This window comes from Equus przewalskii, chromosome 4, assembly GCF_037783145.1.
Source record: "Equus przewalskii isolate Varuska chromosome 4, EquPr2, whole genome shotgun sequence".
Lineage (NCBI taxonomy): Eukaryota > Metazoa > Chordata > Mammalia > Perissodactyla > Equidae > Equus > Equus przewalskii.
Window position 1 is genome coordinate 65926304 of NC_091834.1, and position 22626 is coordinate 65948929.

At 47.4% G+C, this 22626-nt stretch overlaps 2 protein-coding genes across 14 annotated transcripts in view; one reads left to right on the forward strand and one right to left on the reverse strand.

The window, feature by feature from the left end:
* Window positions 1-13696: 13696 nt before the first annotated feature.
* Window positions 13697-22626, forward strand: part of ANLN (anillin, actin binding protein) — a 132555-nt gene continuing 123625 nt past the window's right edge. For 7 of the 12 annotated variants that reach the window (XM_008535991.2, XM_008536006.2, XM_008535999.2 and 4 more), the window contains exon 1: window positions 13697-13919. In XM_008535991.2, coding sequence (XP_008534213.1) covers window positions 13824-13919 — 96 coding nt within the window. In that variant the 5' untranslated portion in view covers window positions 13697-13823. The remainder of the gene's footprint in view (window positions 13920-22626) is intronic. The other 5 variants (XM_070616240.1, XM_070616242.1, XM_070616244.1 and 2 more) reach the window with 1 other exon arrangement.
* MATCAP2 (microtubule associated tyrosine carboxypeptidase 2) overlaps window positions 17427-22626 on the reverse strand; it is a 69306-nt gene continuing 64106 nt past the window's right edge. For both annotated transcript variants that reach the window (XM_070616256.1, XM_070616258.1), the window contains one exon: window positions 17427-19721. In XM_070616256.1, coding sequence (XP_070472357.1) covers window positions 19716-19721 — 6 coding nt within the window. In that variant the 3' untranslated portion in view covers window positions 17427-19715. The remainder of the gene's footprint in view (window positions 19722-22626) is intronic.

Below are 22626 nucleotides of genomic sequence, written 5' to 3' on the forward strand. Positions count from 1 at the left end.
CTGGCTGCAGTGAGAGCCTGGGGCTGCGTTCCCCGGCTGCGGGTATTTTGCACCCCCTTCTGATGCATCTGTGAGGCTGTGGCCTGCGGGGTCCTGAACACAATGCACCACTCCCCGCCTCCTTTACATCCCCTGCCTTAGAGAGGTGCCTCTCGCACCCCTATTGACCCCCGAGAGTTGTATAAAATCTTTTTGTGATCGCCTCCCTCCCAGCCCATCCTCCAGCCTCTGACCCCTTTGCTAGACTGTCTGTTATGTTGGCGCACCATTTGTGCCTCTGGTCGCTTAGCCTAGGTTCCCTTGTGCTGGACAAGAATTCTGTGAGCATGATAGCATTTCCTCCCTCCCTCCCTCCCACTCCGGTTTTCAATGAGATTCCCAGCCCAGAGCCTCCCTCTGTTGATTCGGAGGAATATCGTTGATTCTGGACCATCAGAAGCTAAGTGTGGGAGCATCGAGGGAGGGTCTGCTTCTGGGGGGAGGTGTGGACAGGGGGACAAGCACAGTTAACTGCCACTAGGCATCTTTCCCTTAACCACGTTGAGTTCTCCCGTAGGTCCCCATGAGACCAGGATTATAATGCTCATTTCACAGCTGAAGAAACTGAGGCTCAGAAAGCTTAACCTCCTAAGGCTCACACAACCAGTAAGTAAATAGATGGAATCCAAACTCAGTCCAAAGCCCATGGCCCATATCAGTCTAGTTTGCCAGCACTCATGCCGTGGAAGTATCAACACTGATGTGATCGTGTGAGTCGTGAGCCTGGATTACCTGGGTTCTTCCAGTTCACCACAGAAGGTGAGGTGTATTCTTCCATCCACACTGAACACCTGATGTGGACCAGTACCCAGAAACCGCCGTCACTGTGCAGTGTGAACCAGATGACTTGGGCCCCGGGCCAGATGGCCAGTGAACGGCGCCCATTTTCCACCAAAGGTCAGCTGGTTCCAAGGACCATTACTGGTTGTGGGCACAGGAAAGAAGCCCTTTTCTGGGGCTCTGAGGAAACCAGGGCATCAGCCGTGCCCACTCTGAGGGGGCGTCTCTCCCCTGGCTCAGACTGTGCCTCTGGCGGCAGGACACCTGTGACGCGGAGCCTTGACCGAAAGCTAGAATGAAGAGTCATGGCAGGTGGGAAGGGTGCTTCCCCACTTTTAGGGACCTTTGCCCACTTTGTGGGGGCAGACCTTTTTTGGTGCCGCCCCCTGCATCCACCAGCCAGTCGCCCCAACTCCTTTTAGCCAATTGGTTTTTGCACCAAAACTATGGAAAGAAAAGCCTTCTTAAGTGAGATGGGGGAAAAGAAATCTGGTGAAATAACCTTTGTGAAGGTCATTCAGTTTGGGCCACCGGCTGGCGAGCTGAATTGCGGCAGCCACACGTCAGATGCAGAGTGCTCTCGCTTTTCTCCTTCTGATATCCAGCGGTGGTTCAGGAAGCCTGTCTGCAGGGGCAGCTGTTCTTATTCGAGCCACAGCCCCCAGGGCTTTTGCTGTTTTGGGTTTCTTTGTTTTTGTTTTGCTTTGTTTTTTGTCGTGTCTTTAATTAATAGACTTTATTTATTTATTTGTTTGTGAGGAAGATTGGCCCTGAGCTAACATCTGTGGCCAATCTTCCTCTTTTTGCTGAGGAAGACGTCCCTGAGCTGACTTCTGTGCCAGTCTTTCTCTATTTTGTATGTGGAATGCCGCCACAGCATCACAGACTTGATGAGCAGTGCTAGGTCCGTGCCCAGGATCTGAACACATGAACCCTGGGCCACCGAAGCGGAGCACACGCACTTAACCACTATACCACTGGGCCAGCCCCTGGACTTTTTTTAAGAGCAGTTTTAAGTTTATAGAAAACTTGCGCAAAAAGCACAGACAGTTCCCATACTCCCTTCCCCTGTACGGTTTCCCCTATTGTTAACATCGTGCGTTAGTCTGATGCGTGTGTTACCATTGGTGATTTTTATGGTTTTCCATGGAAGATGTCCCTCAGGCTGGGCTCCTTCTAGGGGGTGCCCTGGGCAGGCTGGGGGTCCTCAGGGGACACATCCTGCCAAATGCAGACCAGGGGTGAGCCTGCCAGTGTGTGTGGCATTCTCTGCACGACAGGCTCTGTTTTCTGACCATTGTGCATTTTCTAGGGGCATCCAAACTTTGTACAAATGTGCAAACATCTTGGTACAGCTTTTATTTGTGAATAAAAGATGCACCAATTATTTTAAAAAACCCAATACTGGTACATTATTATTAACTGAAGTCCACAGTTTACATTAGGGTTCACTCTTTATATATTCCATGGGTTTTGACAAACAGTATAATGAAAATATCCACATTACAGTAACATACAGAGTAGTTTTTCCGATCCCCAAAATCCTCTGTGCTCCAACCATTCATCCTCCCTCGCCGTTGGCAACCACAGGTCTTCCTACTGACTCAACAATTTTGCCTTTTCCAGAATATCATATAGTCGGAATCCTGCTGTCTGTAGCCTTGTCAGATCGGCTTCTTCACTTAGCAGCCTGCATTTAAGGTTCCTCTGTGTCTTTGCGTGGCCTGCTAGCTCTTTTCTTGTTATTGCTGAGTGATATTCCATTGTGTGGAATTTGTCTGCCCCTCTTTGGATTCTGTCTAAATTCTCCCCTTCTCCAGTTTCCTCCTACCCACCCCCAGCTCTGTCCACAATTTGGCGTTTCTGCCAGATTCTTTCCTTCCCTCCTTCCTCGCTCTTTTCTTCCTTCTCTTGCCTTCCAGGATTGTCCGAGAAGGGACCCAACTGTGAAGCCGAACTGGGTTTCTGGAAGGGTGGGGGAGGTGAAGGAATTAAGTGCTAGGGAAGCTCTGAAAGGTCCTAGGCGCGAGTTGAAGGCCCGGCATTGCCCCTGGGTCTCCCTATCACAGGAGCCCTCCCCTCCTGCCCCAATAGAACCTTCCTCTCCTACCCGTTGTTTCCCAAGAGGTCCTGTGATCCGAGAGCTCCCATCCTCTCTCGGTAGGAACCAGTCAGCAGGGCCCTCAGCCCTTTCTCAGTTCTGCTGCACCAGCCCGGCCCTTTCCTGTCAACAGACTTAGCAGGATGACTCAGAGGGCAGCCAGAAGCCCTCCTGTTCCTCTAACAATTGGGCCCAAGCCCTGACTTGCTTACCCCTGCTATGGAGATGTCAAGGGAAGCAAAACGGGCATGGTCCTCCAGAGCGGGCTGCATTCTTCCAAGGCCAGAGAGATGTCGCTTTCTTCTTGGTTTCTTTGAATCCGATGGTTAGAGTTCTCCTACGCAGACACCATCCCACTCGAGTGAGGGAGAACCAGATGCCTGGGTGTCAGAGTCAGTGTCACACCCAGCCTGGCGTATGTCCCTGCCACCTGTGGAATGGGCGGTAGGCACACCTCATCTGAGAGGGCCACCGGGTTTTTTTCCAGAGGAAAGGAACTAACGGCTCCAGCATCACTCGCTAATCTTAAACTGGCTCCCGTTTTCAAATAATCCTTGCCCACACTTACTGGCTCCTTACTGTCCTGAGCACGTCACCCTTTTAACCGCTTTATTCCTCAGAAGAGTCCAGTAAAGTTGGTACCATCATCATTTGTGTGTTCCTTTTACAGATGAGGAAACTGAGGCAGGGAGGAGGTGAGAGACGAGGGCCATCGACCAGGAGGGCGGAGCAGATTGGAAGGTAGTTATTCTGGCGCCAGTGCTGCACTTGCCCCACCACACTCTGGGCCAGAGTTTGCCCAGTGCCTCTGCTCAGCTTAGCTGGACAAAACTGTCACACCGCAGGCACTGAGAGGTGACACTTCTCACCTGAGGACCCCAGGAGTGGGGTCATTGCTCGGTGGCCACAGGCCTGGGGTTTGGAGCCAGTGCACCTGGCAGCTGAGTCCCAGCCCTGCCGTGTCCAGGCTGCTGGCCCTGCACGTGGGGCTAGTCTGGCTGAGCCGCAGTTTTCTTGTCTATTAAATGAGGATGAAACCCCACAGGGTTGCAAAGCATAAATGACCTCTGTAAAGCTCTTAGCACAATGTCTGACATCAAGGGCAGTCACACAACACCTGTGGGGAGCCGTTCGCCCTTAGACAGCATGAAAGCTCAAAAAGTAGCAGCATTTTTAAAGTTTATTTATTATTGCTTACATTTTATCCGCAGAGTCTCTCTGTTCGCCCTATTGGAACATGGGCTTTGTGGTTTCCCAACAATTTGTAATCCTCTACTGTCCACTGGCCGTGTTGGGCCCTCAGAAATAAGGGTCCCTGCCCAGTGGGACCTGTCACATGGACACTGATCATCTGGTCCCCCGATTTCATTGAAAAAGACCCAAAGGCTCTAAGGGTCAAAGCTGCCACTCACAGCTGTGTCTGGCAGAGAAACCAGCAGGAAACTCAATAAATTAGCTCCCAGGGATGGCATACAATACACCTTTGGTTTATTCTGAGCCCAGTTGACAGACGACCACTGGGTAAATGACAGCAGGTGAGGCACTGTCAACATTCCCCAGGGTGCCATTGGATTTAGCTTGCCCAGTCTTCCCAAGGAGCATTTGGAGAGCATGATTTGTGAGCCAACACACTGTGAGATGGCTAAGCCACACGCTGCAGTCAGAACTCCTGGAGAAAACAGCCAGGAAAGGATCCGAAATGACACAGCTCCAGCCTCAGTGTGGCCCACCACTCTCTCTCTGAGTGCGGAGGCCCCTGAATGCAACAGCGTTTGCCGAGGGCTGCTCCGTCAGTACAGGGACTGAGGTTTGGGGGCGAATGTCCGGGGGGTCGGCCAAGCATCATTGTGAGCACACAGACAGGACACGTGCTCGGTGTGCACACCAGGTCCGTCAGCACATCGCTTGATTCATGAAGGTCGGGCAGCCTGAGCTCTGCTTGACCTGGGGAGCGACTGCCGATGGGACCTATTCCAGCCGATGCGCTGCCTCTTGAGACGTTTTCTTGGGCTTGATTTCTACTTATTCCCCCTCAGCAAAGGAACACTTGGATGTTTTTAGTTCAAAATGCTAAAAACACAGACCGACTCAGCTCAATCTGGCCTGAAGGTGTGATTTCTGAGGGGGTTCGGGGGGAGCCATCCCCTGTGCCAAGCTGTCTCCTCCATGTCTAGATCTCTCTCTGGACCAGGCGGGAAGCTGTGGGGCACCTTCGAGCAGAGCCTTTGGGACTCGGGCTGAGACTGGATACTTCCTTCTAGGAGCTTCATGAACAGCACCTTCTCCATCCTGCCCGTGCTGCTGGGAGGCAGCCTCCTGGTTAGAATCAAGTAAAAAGGGAAACAGAGGAGAGAGAGAGGGAGAAAGATCTAAAGTCAAAGCATCCATCCATCTCTCCATCCAACAAATATTTGCTGAAGGCCCAATACGTTCCAGATGCTTCAGAAAGTGGTCCCTGTTGTTATAAAGCTTATAGTTTAGAGGAAACAGTTAAATTCATAGCTATTAACACTATTAAAAAACAACAGTTATTAAAATCCATCTAAAAAAGCTGTATGGCAAGTTAGGGAAAAAAATAGCCCCCATTTAAGATAACCCATTTAAATAAAAATTTTTCAATTAGGACAAAAAAAATGGTGCTGATTCCTGAAAAGAAGACCATAGGATGATTGAAAAGACCTCTGTGGCTGGAGCTCACCTCACGAGGCTGAGGGTCGTACAGGACTTGGAGAGAACCATCCAGGTGGTGGTGAGTGGTGGGCTGGAGCTGGCTGACACTTGCTCACTGGAGCTCATTGTTAAATTTTGAGGAATTTTGCGAGCCAGTTGTTAAATCCTTGGTAACTTTAAGTCGCCCTTGGTGGGAGTATTTACACACAGAAATTGGCAAAGGCTATAAATCAAGACACCCTCCCCCCAACCCCAAGAACCGATTGTTAAACTTTACGAGCACGTCTCCAAGTCCAGGGCCTGGTTCTTCAGTGTGAACCATGGCATGGACATCCAGTTCCTACCCCAGGGGAAGGATGCTCATTCACATCTGGAAAGACATCCAAAGGATGGAGATGCTTCAGTCTGGAAAGACGTAGCCCAATAGATTGTACAAGTAAAGTCTCAAAACAAAACAACACCGCCAAAGCATACTGAGTGAGAAGCTGAGACTTTCTCATCAAACCGTGCAATACTTAAAGCAGGGATGCTGTTGTCGGAAAATTAAAACAAGGATCTTCATCTGCGGTTAGTTCAGTCTTTACTATCCTTCCGGCACTCTTCTTCATTGCTGACACTAAGCCTTTTCTTATGGTTTTCCTCCTCCTAAAACCTTCTATCCACTGAAAGCTACCCATCCCTATCACTCTAACCAAACCCCACCCCAACCTCAATCCCCCACCATCTCCAACCCCTCCAGCAGGGCAGCAGCACTAACCAGCAGAACACACACCAGACTAAGCTGGGGCCAGGGCCCTTAACCCTTAGTTGTCTGGACGTCCTGAGGAAGGGAGCCAGGTGTTTGAGCCAGTGGCAGGGGACACCCAGGGGGCTCAGAGCAGCAGCTGTTCCCAACCAGCACTGAAGGGTTTCAACAGTTTGACAACAAGTGCAGCCGTGCCCTCATTGCACCAGCCAGCCTGGCTCTGGAAGGCTGGGTCAGGCAAGGCCCGCCCTCAGGGAGCTCCGAGATAGCTGGGGAGACAGACACACAGACACAGGCATACCCGAACTCACAGCTGTGCTCCGAAGGATAGGCAGAACAACAACGAAGGCCCAAAATGAGGGAGCCGCACCACAACACAGCAATGGAAGGAGGGCGGGGGCGAGGCCGAGAATAAAACCTAAGGACAGATGTGTAGTCAGCTTTGGGGAGGGGTCCACTTATAGTCCCGGGGGAGGGGTCTTCAGTCCAAGGAGTTGAGGGGGCAGATCACGCAACACAGTGTGGCTGTGGGACCTTCAGCCAGTGTCTCCTCCCAACCCAAGCAAGTGGAACAATTCATCGGCCATAGGTGCCAGGAGCCGCACCACCACCCCAAACAGAAACCTTTTATTCCCCATGAGGCTAAAGCCATGCAGTGTCATCTCGATGTACTGAAGCTGTGGATTTTTTACGATTTGGGTATGAAATGCCAGCCCTTTCAACCAAAGCCAAGCTCCCTGAAAATGGGGGGGACCCTGGGAGTGAGCTGCTGGTCCTGCTGACGCCCTGTTTCTCCCGCTGCAGGGGATTCCCGACTGGGCCCCTCTGCCCTGGCACCATCCCGGTGCAGAAGAGCAGGCAGAAGCATGTGTCCCTCTTGGAAAGGACGCCTGCTGACTGTTCCCAGGGGCTCTGGGGATGCACGGTCTTGGAGGTGTGATCTGAACGGTCGCTGATGGCAAAGCTGATGGCAAACAAACGCTGCCTCCTGGGCCCATACTTGGGTTTGGCCAGAGTCACTTCCTTTCTTTTCTCTTCTGACCTCGGGGAGTCCCTGGTGGGAGGATGACCAGGCTAGGCAGGGTTCTGTTTCAGTGGAGCAGGGACCACCACCTCTTGGGTGGCCAATGGAGCAAAGTAAGAAACTTTTTGCAATAAAGAATTTGTCAACCACAAAATTATAATTGACATTTATTGCAGGCTTACTGGGTGCCAGAAATTGCATTAGAAACTTGATGAGTATTTCTCAGATAGTTCCCCAAACAGTTCCATGAGATATGTTTATCAACCAGGATACTGGGTCTCAGAGATGAACAATTTGCCGGAAGCCACTTGGGAGGGGGCAGCTGGATTCAAACTGGCCTGACTCCAAAGCCAGTGTTCTTACCCCTTCTTTCTACTCTATCCTTTTTATGTATATAAAATACCAACACCTCATATATCAAATATCGGGGCTGGTGGGAATAAGAGCATTTTGTCTCTATTTTTTTATCTTAATTTTCCACAGTGAACTTGTAAGCATCACTTTGGCAATCAGAAGGAAAACAAGCCTTTATTATAGTAATGAGCACAAAACTGAACTGAGAGAAAAGGACTAAATGATTTCCCGCAGCTGCAGCCCCCTGGGACCCTCCTTTCCCTGGGGCATGCTGCTGTCCCCACCCCTTCACGTCATCTTTCCTCACTGAATAGTCTTAGGAGAGAGACTGGGCCGCTAGTCTCCTGCAGCAGCCCCTGAGGGAACTGGAGCATCCCCAAGGCGGTGACATTCCAGGGCCTGGGCCCTCACTGCGCTTGTCATTAGTTATAAGAACAACCACTTGCTTTCCCCAGGCAGCTCTCCCTACATCAGTAAAGGGGACCTTTCCCATATTCCCAGGTTGCCCAGTTTTAGGGACCTGGGTTATTTCCTAGTGGAATCAGAGAGCTGATGTCACAGACCATACCAAGCAGAGGCTATGTTAGAAAATGGATGCCGACTCAGCACCCTCAGGCCAGATGGGTGAGGAAATTCTTCAAAGCAAGTGCCTGGTGGCCCTTGTCAGTCGGAGCCAACGGCTCCCAGGGCAGGGAGCAGCCTCTCCTGCCATGTTGGGACAAGCTGGGGGCTGCTGAGGGGCAGCTCTCTGCTGTTTGAGTTGACAGGAGACGGGCAGACGGACTTCAGGCTCCCAGAGGTGGCATCGTAAGTGTCATCATCGCTTGGCTAACAGTGGGCACATTTAGCCTCTGAAAATCTCGTTCCCAGCTAGGCTGAGGAAGGTGGAGCCTTTCCCCAACAGAGCATTAGGCCGTGGAAACAGCTGAGCCAAAAGGCTTTCCATTTGGAGCCTGGTCTATGGTGGGCACTGGGCCTCCTGGGCTCTTCCCCGCTGGGCCTGACCCCCAGCCTTGGCTGCGATCCTTTGGCCCAGAAGGTAGAATTTTCATAAAACTTACAGAACTAGAAGCTCAAGTTTTCTAGAAGCTTTAAGATTAATTAATAAATGGATGGTCTGTCTCTTCCCCCTTCCCCTGCATAGTAAATAGGAGAGGATTGAGCAGAGCTTGAAATCCAAAGGGCACTTACATTTGCAAAGTGTAGATAGTTTTTGAAGCTGGGTGAGGGGAACAGAGGTTCATTACACTCTTGTTTCTACTTTTGTGTGTATTTGAAATGTTCCATAATCACAATGAAATAAATGCATAAATAATAAAAGGCCCAAGACAATAGGACATTTATCCTTTTTAATAGAATAAATATTACATTCCCCTGTAGACCAAGTGTGCTGAAGTTCTCACAGTAGAGGTGGATACACGTGGAAGGGGTTGACTCCTATCATTCTTTCTCTTTGTGCCACCCTTGAAGTGGTACTTTGCTAGGAAGGAGTCACTGAAAGTGATCACGTGTCTTATTCTAGGATGGGGAAATTAAAATATATGTATTTGGAAGTTAAATTAAAAATACCAGAGAGAAGAGAAGAAAGTGATATTTAAAAGCCTTGGGTTGCTGTTCATTCATTAATCACACATTGTGCCCCCATCAGACTAGGCAGTGGGGGCGGGGCGGGGTGGGGCGGGGGCGGGGTGGGGGGGAGGGGGCAGGAAGAGCCTCAACAGGGCCTCTTGCAGTTGCAAGGACCTGCACGTGTGGGATCTCCTGTGTCCTCCACTCTCCTCTCGGCGAGCCTGGGACGAGGAGGCAGCAGGGTCTCCTCCGCACAGGTGGCTGGCAGTGCTCTGAGTCCCAGGCCATGAGAAACCTTGTCTCTCCCTCCTGGCCCTGAAAAGCGTCCCACAGCAGCCAGGCAAAGCGATTGTTTCTGCATCTTCCATCGCTTGTGAGAAAACCATGGGCCCCTTTAATAAAATTGAACCCTGGGGATGCCCGGAGATGGCGCTCCACTGCGAGAGGACCAGCCCCTCGGCCCAGCTCTCTGCCCGGAGTCTCCTCTCTGCTGCCACCGTGCTAGCCTCACCTCACCCCTTGAATGCCCCCACTGCACAGCTGAGCCCAGGCTGGGGCAGGTTAACCAGGCTTCACCAAAGGCTTAAGCAGGATGAAGAAATAACCCAGGGACTCCTAAAAGCTGATTTATGTGGCCTAAGGTAAAGCTTCCTCATCTTCAGCTTGTGGGGGCAGATGGGGTCTCCCTGCCTGGTCCCACCTGGCAGAGGCCAGCAGCCCCTGCCTTTTGGAAAGACCCTTAGGTAGGTCTGGACAACTCGAAGGAGGTCCAGAGTGAGGACAGAGTGGACAGTGTGAGCTCCTGCCGTCTGAGGCTGTGGTCTGAGCCACATTCTTCCTGACACCTAGTCCCTTTCCCTCTTGATAGGCCCCAGCGATAGACTGAGGGCGGTGGGGGCAGGGAGCTGAGAAGAGGGGGCAGCTGTCCTGAGGGGAGGAGGGAAGGGGCTCGGAGGGAAGGGGCACTGCCTGCCCTGGAGGGTCCACCTGGCCAGGCGACTTACACAGCTACCTTAGGACATTCTTCCAGGATTTGAGGCTGATGCCATCGCCCCCATTTTACAGTTAAGTAACCTACCTGGGCCTCGGTCAGTAAGTGACTAAGTCAGGATTCCAACTCAGCCTGTCTGACTCCAAAGGCCTTGTTTTAAAGGTTCTTTAGGGGCGAGGTTCACAATTAGGAATAAACACAGAAAAACTTGTACAGCAGAGATATAAAGTGCTGAGTGAATCAAAGGAGGGAGAGAGCGTGTTTTCACCCGGGGGCAAATCTGAGGAGTCTTCATGGGGAAGGTGTCCCTTGAGCTGGGACTTGAAGGGGTAGGATGGGGGATAGTGGGCGAGCAGGAGGTGGCATTCTAGGCAAGGGGCTCAGAGAGGGCAAGGGTGTGAGGGGAGGAAGCCTTGAGTATAGCGCACTCTCGCAAGAGGTTATGATGTCTTGTGGGGAGATGACTAAACGGAGCAAAGGCTGAACCTTAAGAGGCGGCTGGCTAAGGAACCGAGAGGGTATCCTGGAGGCCCTGGGGAGCTCCTGCAGGCTTTGTGCAAAGCAGTCAGAGGAAGAGGCTGCAGCCACAGCGCCTAGGGGAACCTGGCGGGGAAAGTGTGGGGATGGAGCATTTGTAAGGTTCTCTATTGCTGCATGCTGCCTCTGCTAAGGTGTTTGTAGAGCAGGTGAACCAGGGGGTAGTCACCCTCCTGGGGCAGCAGTATGCATGGAGCATGTGCAGGGGTGGGCCCTAGGAGGCAGTGTTAAGTGGCAGAAGTTCCAGTCCTGACTCTACCCTGACCAGCTAGGGCAACCACTGGGGGACGTGGCTCGACCATACTAAGCTCCACGGGTGCTGGAGCCATGGCTGTCTTTGGTAATCGCGCTGACTTACCTGTAAAGGGGATAATTTCATCCACATCAGGGATGTCGGGAGACACAACTGAGGTCGGATTTTGAAGCACTAACCGTGAAGCCTGGTGTGCAGGGAGCGCGAGGCATGTGTGGCAGAGCCAGCTGGCTATGGGTACCTTGTGGTTTCTCGCACCATCTCACCCTGCACAACAAATGTCGCTTTGAGGTTTCGAAGAGCTTGGTCTTTGTTAGGCTAAGATTTAAAAAGTCAGGAAAAGGATCAGGTTTGAGGAAAGACTCTGAGCTCTGTTTTGGACAAGTTGAGCTCTGGTGGCTGTAGGACGAGTGTCCAGGCATTTGAGATTGGGCAGGGAAACCTGCCCTTCCAGAGCCTTCCATGACAGGTCTCCTGTGCTCCCATCAAGGCTGGGACATCCCTCCAGGAGGACACACATCGTTTCAGGATACCTTTGTTCCAGGCCTGCCTACCAGCCAAGACTGTGCACATCCAGAGAAGCAGGGAGAAGTCTGGCCCGGTCTTGGAGATAATCACATTAATAATGATGACAGTGGTGACTTATTAACAGGCGTCCTGTTACCTTGTGTAATGTGTTGAATTATGTCCCCCAAAAGATATGTTGAAGTCCTAACCCCCAGTTCCTCAGAATGGGACCTTATCTGGAAATGGGGTCATCGCAGACATAATTAGTTAAGATGAGGCCACGCTGGAGTAGAGTGGGCCCTTCATCCAATATGGCTGGGGTCCTCATGAGAAGAGGAGAGGACAGAGACACATGGAGAGGAGGCCACGTGGTGACAGAGGCAGAGGTTGGAGTGATGCATCCACAAGCCAAGGAGGGCCAAGGGTTGTGAACAGCAGAAGCCAGAAGAGGCAAGGAAGGATTCTCCCCCGGAGGCTTCAGAGGGAGCGTGGCCCTGAGGACACCTTGACTTTGGACTTCTAGCCTCCGGAGCTGTGAGACGATACATTTCCGTTGCTTTAAGCCACCCGGTTTGTCCTACTTTGTTACAGCAGCCTCAGGAAACTAACACAGATTATCATCCCTGCATCCCCAGAACGTGGCTCATCATAGCATTTGGGGAGTAAAGGAAGGGATGAATGAAGCTTCGGGAGGGATGATGGGGGTGTAAGCACCAAGGAGAAGTGTGAGGCGAGGGAGGGGAACTACTCAGCCCCCAAATGTCCAGTGGAATGTGGCTCTACTCACCCTCCCAGGAACGGCGGCAGACAGGCCTGGGGCTAGTGCAGGCCACAGGGGCAGGTCCCCACCAGCTCACCTCTGCTGGCCTTGTCAGCCAGGGCAGGTCCTGAGGGGCAGGGAGAGGGTGGAGCGTAGAGAAGGCCCTGGAGGTGACCCGTGGAGCTGGTTTCTCACCTCACGGGTGTCCCCTGCCCCACCCTGCCCTCCCCTTGACTCCCTGGACTCTCTGCAGTATCTGCATTTGAGCAGCAGAGCTCTTCCTCTGACGTCCATCCACCCCTGGGGGGCAGGACCCTGGAATCGTGCCAGGCGGAGCTGCAGGCCCCAGCAAGTTTGGGGGTCCTGGTGGGAGGAGGGGAAGGAAAGCCCCGAGTAGCACAAAAAGCTTAAGTGTAATGGGTGTTATGGGCCCAGACTCTTGTTAAAATCCATCTGGAATGTACTATTGGTGTGACTTTGGGTAAGTTACTTGACCTCCCTGAGCCTCAGTGTCTTTATCTGAAAAATGGGAATATTTCTGCCTATCTTGTAATATTATCACAAAGATGAAATGAAATATTGAATGTGTTTGGCACGTAATCATCATCAGCACCATTGTCCTCATCATGATGATCTTCCATGGAACCCAAGCTTCTCTGGGAGAACGACTGGAGTGCAGGGGGGAATGGCAGGGTTTGGGGAGTTCCCAGACCACATCTCTAGGCATCAGTGATAAGGTGGCCAGGCAGGATGGCATTGAGAAATGGCAATGTGGCATCCCAGCGGAGATGAGGGTGATATGCCATTGAATCCTGGCTGTTACACAGAGCTGAGCAATGGCCAGTGGTGGCAAAGATACAGTGACAGCCCCCAGCCAAGCACGGGGAGGCCCCTTTGTGTGAACCAATACCATAAAGATGGACATGAGTTCAGATGCCAGGGCCTGACTGAGAGTGGGGCAGGGAAAGGAAACCACCACTGAAAACCAGGCCTAGGGCCTGAAAGCAGAGGCAGGAGGACCCTTACTGGAAGGAGTTGGCTGGGCATAAAAGAGGCCACCAGTGGGGGTGGAGTGATGACCCTGACTTTCATGGGGCACTTTTGGTTCTGGAGGTGCTTAATGGTGTCTGCTTAGCCAGTGGAGCTCCAATCAACAGTCAGTGATGGAAGATGGACTCGCCTAAGTGCCCCGCTGACTTCCATTATGATAAATTATTTAATTAAATGATGATTGTTAGGGGGTGGGGAGCATTAAGGACTCAGGATTTACTGCGATAAAGGAGTGCGATTGGCCTGGGACATGTCAAGCAGATAAGGAGGGCAGTGGAAAACAAGTGGCCTTGACAAAGGCAGGCGGAGCTAATGCAAAAGGGACAGGCCAGGGAGCATTTGCTGTAGCTTCCTGCTTTCTGGACACTGCTTGGGAGGCTGAGTAGCTGAGGCTGACCTGGGAGTCGGTCTTGCCCCAACAGCACACAGAAGGAGGAAAGCAGATGGCAGAGAGCCAGGGCTGGCCAGGCCCCCTAGCCACTGCAGGCCAGGGGCGCAGGTGCAGCCTGGAGCAGCAAGGACAAGCTTCAAAGGCAAAGGTGAGGTGTTGTCTGGGGTACCAGGGCCTCTGGCTCTTGCTTCTCAGAGTATCTCCAGGTCATCCCTTCTCCCCTTGAGGAGGTGGGGCTGGAGCAGCCACGCTCTCTTTTTCTCTGATCTGGGTGTCTGGGTGGTCAGGCTGGGCTTGGTGACATGGAAAATTCGGGTCCATAGAGCAGTGAAGTTCAAAGGCCTGCTACAGAGAGCAGCAGGAAAAGAGGATGTTGCTTTGTCCCTGGAGAGCTCTGTCCTTGTGTGGAGGTGGTTCCTGGCGGCCTGACCAGGAGGGAGAGGGGAAGAGGAGAGAGAAAAGGCCTCAGAAGAGACCTCCCACCGGCTGTGTTCTCCTGAGTTTGGGCGTCCAACCACATCGGGCAGGCTTCACTTGGTGCTTTTGGTTCTGGGGAGCCTCATAGTGTCTGTTTCGCAAGCGGAGCTCCAATCAATAGTGAGGGAAGATGGACTGGTCTAAGCGCCCTGCTGGATTCCATTATGAAGGATTATTTAATTAAATGGTTGCTGTTGGGGGTGGGGAGCATTAAGGACTCGGGTTTACTGTGAGGGTGGGTGAGTGCAGTTGGCTGGCATTGTGTGATTGCGTTAGAACCCGCACTTTGGATGGAGCCTGAGTTTGCACCTGGAGGAGGGTGTCCCGCCCCCGGGCCAGGCTCGCTGTGTATCCTGCGGTAGTTTCTTTGTTCTGAGTTCTACAATGTCCTGAAGTGGCATTTTTACACAGAGATTCCAGAGATGGCTTTACCTCTCAGCCAACGGGGCACCATCCCTGTCCTATGCTTTGAGGGATCCTATGAATTTTCTGGGCTATAAAAATCCCCCGAGTTCACCGACTCTAAAAGCCCAACGACAAGGAGTCAGGAAATGCCAAGACAAGGCCCAGCTGTGCCACAGATTTGCTGGGCACTGGTGGGCAAACTGAGAACCACATTTCCCCGCCTTCAGTTTCCTTCCTGCCCCAAAGTGTTCTATCTGGCTGAGCTATCAGACAAAGAGACTTTCTCTCCGCGGCAGTGGGCCTCCCACTGTGGTGCGTGGAAAAGCTGCCCTCACAGCTTCCTGGCACGCACGTTCCTCAGTCCTAACCAGAGTCTGAGGGTGGAAAGCTGAGTCAGTCTGGCCTATGGCCCAGCTGATCTACGAGATTCACACGTTGAGAAACACCGATGTGGAGGGGACTTTGTTAAGACAGAGTGCCTAGCAATGTGGCTGAAATCTACTATAAATAATGCTACACAGAGGCGGGGGTGACGAAACCAGGAAGAGGAAATGTGGTAGTTTATCAGAACTTTAGTGTGGCTTTCAGTGACTACGTGAAGGATTCCTTTGGCAGGGACAGTCACTCCCGGGGTCTATGCAGGGAGCTGAACAAGTGAAGGATAAAGGCTGACAAACAGCAGGAGAAACACTGGTCCTGTGGCTGTCTATTAAGAGTCTGAGGCCTCGGCTTGCTGTCCCAATGGAGCTGACAGCAGATCTTTTCATTAATTACCAAACACACGACCAGTTTTCGAAGACTGAGGTTGAGTAAATCCTCACTACTTATAGAACTGGTAAGCAACTGGGGCTCCAGGAATGTTTTTGAACTTTTCTTCTGAATTTCCCTGAACATCATCTTTCATCATTTACTTATCCAGGTCCAAATTATCAGAGAACTTTCTAGAAGTCCGATTTTTTCATGTTTATCTCGCAGAGGAGTCTCATGGGCCTGCTAGCAAGCAGAAGTCAGACTGAGTCATTTTGGTGCTGAGGCCAACTAGGCGCAGAGAAAGCATGGGAGGGTCAGACCCACGAGCCTTCACAGGCAGCTTCCAGATGGACCTGGAGGCAAGGGCCCCAATTCTCATCCTCTGCACACAGTATGTTCCTGTTCTCAAAGCCTTGAATTGTCTCTGACAAATCTAGTCACATATCTAACCCCTAAACACCTCAGATGTTTGCCCAAAGGCCCTGGGGAATCCCTGGAGACCTGTTTACCTGGGGCTGTGGGGTGAGAGGGAGACAGACCTCTGTGTGACTTCCAGTATTTCATTTGAGGACAGCCCAGAAGCTTAAAGGGTCTGAAGGCTGCATTGTTACTGGGTATCTCGGGTCTGGGACAGAAGACTTGAAGACGCCACAGAGCTGTTGTGTATCAAAGCAAGGTGGGACTTGAGATTAGAAATCCCAAATTCCCTAGCCTTGTTGGTGATTCAGAAACAATGGGGACCTCAGTGTGTGGGCCATTGTTAGCTGTTGAGCTGAGAAATCTCTTGTGAGAGGATTTGGTGTCTTTCCCCAATATCCCCTTTTCTCTCATTTCTCTAAAAGGAAAACACTGGTTTTACTGAGAAGTGTCTTAGGTAATTACGTTAGGAAGCTGTGGTAAGATAAAATAGCATCTGAATTTCAAATTGCTCACATCTCAAGTGGATATTGCGTGTTTCAGACAGACACATTAAAATGTTATTGAAGATCTCTCTCAAGACTGTAAATAGTATATAATACACTTTAGCATATAGTATACTCTGTATATATATATACAGAGTATGACAATTGCTTTTCAGCCCAACTCATCTCAAGGAATTTTATGACAAACGTCAGCAAGAGATTTAAATTGGACAGAAGAGGAAGCAGATTTTGGAACAGGCCTGCAGGAGACTTCAGTAACCCCTTCTCTTGAGCTCTTTAAGGTGACACACATATCTTTAAGAGAAGAGTTAGGTTTGCTTAAAATTAGAGTGTAGGTTTGGGGTTAGCTCCAGGGGTCAACCAGCATGATTAGTCATGCAGAGGGCCTACAGCCTAAAATAAAATACTGAAATCAGGGAGAAGAGCTGAGAGAGAGGTAAAAAGAAGAGCCTGTGGTCCCTCTAGTGGACAGTTGTGGAGTGGCACTCAGAAAGTCACTGGAGAACTCTTGCTGGTGCTCAAATAACTCACCAGAAAGAGAATTAGGTCTTTCAACACAAAAAAGTCTTCCTAAATCCAGGAAGGCCAGTTTACCCATAAGATCCAAGCTATTTAATTTCCTTGGAGATAATAAAGTAATTGACTAGGAAAGTGCTGTAAATATGATAGAGATTATTTCAAAAAGGCAAGAAAACCAAGTATCTAGTTTAGATTTATCTAAATTTGAGATATTTACACCGTAGGTCATCACAAACTTGCCACTCTTAAGAACTTTGATATACATAGTGTTGGGACTTTCTCAGGTTTATCTCATCCCCATGATGGAAAAAAAAAAATCTCCAAAGCTCTACAATCTCTTGAAATTATCACCCACTGAAATTCCACCTATTTTTTTAAAGCCCTCATAACTTCATTTACAGAGTTCATATCATAGAATAATCTCCAAGATATATTAAATAGAAAAATCACAATACAGAAAAATATGTGTAGTAATCTGCCATTTGTGCTAAAAATAAAGCAGAGAATTTTTACATATTTGATTGTACATGCACAAAATATCTTTGGAAGGACACAAACACACACACACACACACACAACTATTGAAGTTGGTTGCCTCGCTTTCCGCCAGCTTTATTGAGATATGATTCACATATAACATTGTTTAAGGTGTACAACATGATGATTTGATACACTTACATATTATGAAATGATTACCACAGTAAGATTAGTTAACACCTCCATTGCCTTGCATAATTACCATTTCCTTTTTGTGGTGAGAATACTTAAAAGATCTACGCTTCTAGCAACTTCCAAGTATATAATGCAGTATTGTTAACTATAATCACCATGCTGCACATTAGGTGTTCCAGTAACAACTGGAAGTTTGTACCCTTTGACCAACTTCTCCCCATCTCCCCACCTAGCCTCTGGCAACCATCATTCTACTCTGTTTCTATGAGATCAGCTCTTTTAGATTCCACATAAAGTGATATACAGTATTTGTTTTTCTGACTTATTTCATTTAGCATAATGCTGTCCTTCTTTCTCGTGGCTGAATAAGGTCCCTTGTGTGTGTATACGTATACCACATCTTGATCCACACATCTTTTGACCGACACTTAGGTTGTTTCCACATCTTGGCTATTGTGAATGCTGCTGCAGTGAACACAGGAGCGCAGATAGCAATTTGAGATCCTGTTTTCATTTCCTTTGACTATATATCCAGGGATTGCTGGATCATATGGTAGTTCTATTTTTAGTTTTTGAGGAATCTCCATATTGTTTTCCATACTTGCTGTATCGATTTAGATTCCCACCAACAGTGTTCAAGGGGTCCCTTTTCTCCACATCCTCACCAACACTTGTTATCCCTTGTCTTGTTGATAATAACCATTCTAACAGGTTAGAGGTGATATCTCGTTGTGGCTTTGATTTCCGTTTCCCTGATGATTAGGGATGTGGGGCATCTTTAAATGTCTATGTTGGTGATTTGTGTCTTCTTTGGAAAAATGTCTATTTAGTTCTTCTGCCCATTTTTAAATCAGATTGTTTCATTTTTTGCTATCAAGTTGTATGAGTTCCTCATATATTTTGGATATTAACCCCTTATCAGATGTAAGATTTCAAATATTTTTTCCCATTCCATAAGTTGCCTTTCCATTTTGTTGATTCTTCTGCTGTGCAGAAGCTTTTTAGTTTGATACAGTCCCACTTAGTTATTTTTGCTCTTGTTACTCATACTTTTGGTGTCATATCCAAAAAATTATTGCCAAGACCAGTGTCAAGGAGCTTTTCCACTACGTTTTCTTCTATGAGTTTTATGGTTTCAAGTCTTGTTTGTCTTTAATCCATTTTCAAGTTAATTTTTGTGAGTGGTGTAAGACAGGAGTCCAATTTCATTCTTCTGCATGTGAATATCCAGTTTTCCCAACACCATTTATTGAAGAAACTATCCTTTCCCCATTGGGTATTCTGGGCTCTCAATTTTGTTCCATTGGTCTATGTGTCTATTTTTTTTTTTTTTCTTTAGGAAGACTGGCCCTGAGCTAACATCTGTGCCCATCTTCCTCTACTTTATATGTGGGATGCCTACCACAGCATGGCTTGCCAAATGGTGCCATGTCTGCACCCGGGATCCAAACTGGCAAACCCGGGGCTGCCAAAGCAGAACGTGTGCACTTAACCGCTATGCCACTGGGCTGTCCCCTATGTATCTATTTTTATGCCAGTACCATACCGTTTTATCATAGCTTTGTGGTATAGTTTGAAATCAGAAAGCATGATGCCTCCAGCTTTTTTGTTTTCTCAGGATTGCTTTGGCTATTCAGGATCTTTTGTGGTTCTAAACAAATTTTAGGATTTCTTTTCTATTTCTGTAAAAAATGCCATGGGAATTTTGGTAGGGATTGTATTGAATCTATAGATGGCCTTGGGTAGGATGGACATTTTAATAATATTAATTCTTCTGATTCATGAACACGGGTTATCTTTCCATTTATTTGTTTCATCTTCAATTTCTGTCATAAAAGTCTTGTACTTTTAAGTATATAGATCTCCTTGGCTAAGGAGACACACCACACTCTATTAATGTGGTGTCTTACATTTATTGATTTGTGTATGTTGAACCAGTCTTGCATCCCAGGGATTAATGCCACTTGGTCATGGTGTATAATCCTTTTAATATTCTGATGCATTAGGTTTGCTAATATTTTGTTGAGAATTTTTGCATCTATATTAATCAGGGATATTGGCTCGTAGTTTTCTCTTCTAGCAGTGTCTGTGTCTGGTTTTCATATCAGAGTAATGCTGGCCTCCTAGAATGAGTTTGGGAGTGTCCCTCCTCTTCAACTTTTTGGAAGAGTTTGAGAAGGAGTGGCATTAATTCTTCTTCAAATCTTTGGTAGAAAAAGAGAGAAGGCTCAAATAAATAAAATTATAAATGAAAGAGGATAAATTACAACAGATACCACAGAAACACAAAAGATTATGAGAATATTATGAAAAACTATATGCCAGCAAACTGGACGATCTAGAAGAAATAGATAAATTCTTAGACTCTTACAACTTCCCAAGACTGAATCAAGAAGAAATAGGGAATCTGAATAGACCAATCACAAGTAAAGAGATTGAAACAGTTATCAAAAACCTCCCCAAAAATAAAAGTCCAGGACCAGACGGCTTCTCAGGAGAATTCTACCAAACATTCAAAGAAGATTTATTACCCATTTTTCTCAAACTATTCCAAAAAATCGAGGAAGAGGGAAATATTCCTAACACATTCTATGAGGCCAACATCACCCTGATACCAAAGCCAGAGAAGGACAACACAAAGAAGGAAAATTACAGGCCAATATCACTGATGAACATAGATGCCAAAATCCTGAACGAAATATTGGCAAACCGAATACAGCAATACATTAAAAAGATCATACACCATGATCAAGTGGGATTCATACCAGGGACACAAGGATGGTTCAACATCTGCAAATCAATCAAGGTGATACAGCACATTAACAAAATGAGGAACAAAACCACATGATAATCTCCATAGATGCAGAGAAAGCATTTGAAAAGATCCAAGATCCACTCATGATAAAAACTCTCAATAACATGGATATAGAAGGAAAGCACTTCAACATGATAAAGGCCATATATGACAAACCCACAACCAACATCATACTCAATGGGGAAAAACTGATGTCACAATTTACCTCTTTTTATATTGTGTATTCATCAACAAATAATTGTAGCTGTAGTTATTTTTAATACTCTCGCCCTGGGCCGGCCCAGTGGCCCAGCGGTTAAGTTTGCACGGTCTGCTTCAGTGGCCTGGGGTTTACCAGTTCAGATCCTGGGTGCAGACCTCTGCACCACTTCTCAAGCCATGCTGTGGCAGGTGTCTCACATATAAAGCAGAGGAAGATGGGCATGGATGTTAGCTCAGGGCCAGTCTTCCTCAGCAAAAAGAGGAGGACTGGCAGTAGATATTAGCTCAGGGCTAATCTTCCTCAAAAAAATATATAAATACATAAAATAAAAAATGTTAGAAATGTTAAAATACCCTTTAACCTTTATACTAGATTATGTGATTAACACACCACCATATTACAATATTGGAGTATTCTGAATTTGGCTATATACTTACCTTTACGAATGTGTTACTAATTACTATCCTTTCATTTCAGCTGGAAGAACTCCTTTCAGTACTTTTTTTTAAACTAAACTGTAATTCCAGATACAATTCCCTTATCAGATATATGATTTGCAAAGATTTTCTCCCATTTTTCTGTGGGTTGTCTCTTCATTTTCTTGATGGTATCCTTTGAAAGCACAAGAGTATTTAATTTTAAAGATGTCCAGTCTATTTTTTCTTTTGTGGCTTGTGATTTTGGTTCTAAGGTATGTTACTAGAGGGAAATAGCAACATGTGCAGAATTGTTTACGTAATAGTAATCTATCATTGTAAAAAAAACATGGAGGATGAGGAGAAGAATGTATATTTGTATTTGCTTGTGTATGTGTAAATCGTAAGTTATACATATAAGCAGCTGAAAATAGTAGTTATCTTCGGCGGGGAAAACTGTATGAACAGCAGTCACGGGTGGGAAGGAGACTTCACTGTTTACTTTTTAATTTCATTTTTCAATATGAAGTTTTAAAATTTTGAAAATACAATGATTAAGGGCAAACCTAGGATTCTGCTAACACTCATACTAAGTACACTAAACATGGCCTCAAAAAGGCAAGAAAAATTTATTTTGAATACGTGTATATGGTAGAAAAACTTCAAATAATACAAAAGAGTATGCAGTAAAAATGAGTCTCTTTCTCATTCCTGACCCTTAGTCTTTCAGATGTCACCATTCTTACCAGTCTCTTGTGTAGCCTACCAGAGAGATTCTGCGACTATACAAGTATGTGTGTATGTGCACATACGCTTACCATCTCTCTTAGAAAAAAACAACAAAATAAATAGACTATAAACACTGTCTTGCAACATATTTTTCACTTAACAATAGATCTTGGAGATTGTTTAAAATGATGTAGAATCTACAATGATGAAGTATTGATGTAGCATCAATACTCATAGGTCTACTTAATTTTTAAAGAGGCTATATAGTTTTAATATATATCTTGTAACTGGTTCCTTGTTAATGAATTTTAATGTTGTTTCTACTTTATTCTTGCTACAATGTTGCAGTGAAGATCCTTGAACATATATCTTTGCACATATATATATATATAAATTTCTGATGTGAAATTGTTGGGTCAAAGGATATATGCTCTTAACGTTTTCATGTTTTCTAACAAAGCTCTAGAATCAACTTATCAAAAATATCCTTTTGGGATCGCTGATTGGATACATTTCCTGTAAGGCAGATCTAGTGGTGATGAACTCCCTCAGCCTTTGTTTATCTGGGAAAGTCTTTATCTGTCTCTCCATTTCTGAGGGACAACTTTGCCAGACAGAGTATTCTTGCTTGGCAGTTTTTTTCCTTCAGCTCTTTAAACATATCATCCCATTCTCTCCTGGCTCGTGACGTTTCTGCTGAGAAATCTGCTGGTAACAGTATGGGGGTTCCCTTGTACGTTACCAGCTTTTCTCTTGCTGCTTTTGAGATTCTCTGTCTTGGATTTTTGATAGTTTTATTATACTGTGTCTTGGAGAAGATCTCTTTGAGTTTGTTTGGTGACCTTTGAACTTCATGAACTTGGATATCCAAATTTCTCTTCATATTTGGGAAGCTCTAAGCCATTATTTCTTAAATAACCTTTCTACTCCCTTCTCCTTCTCTTCTC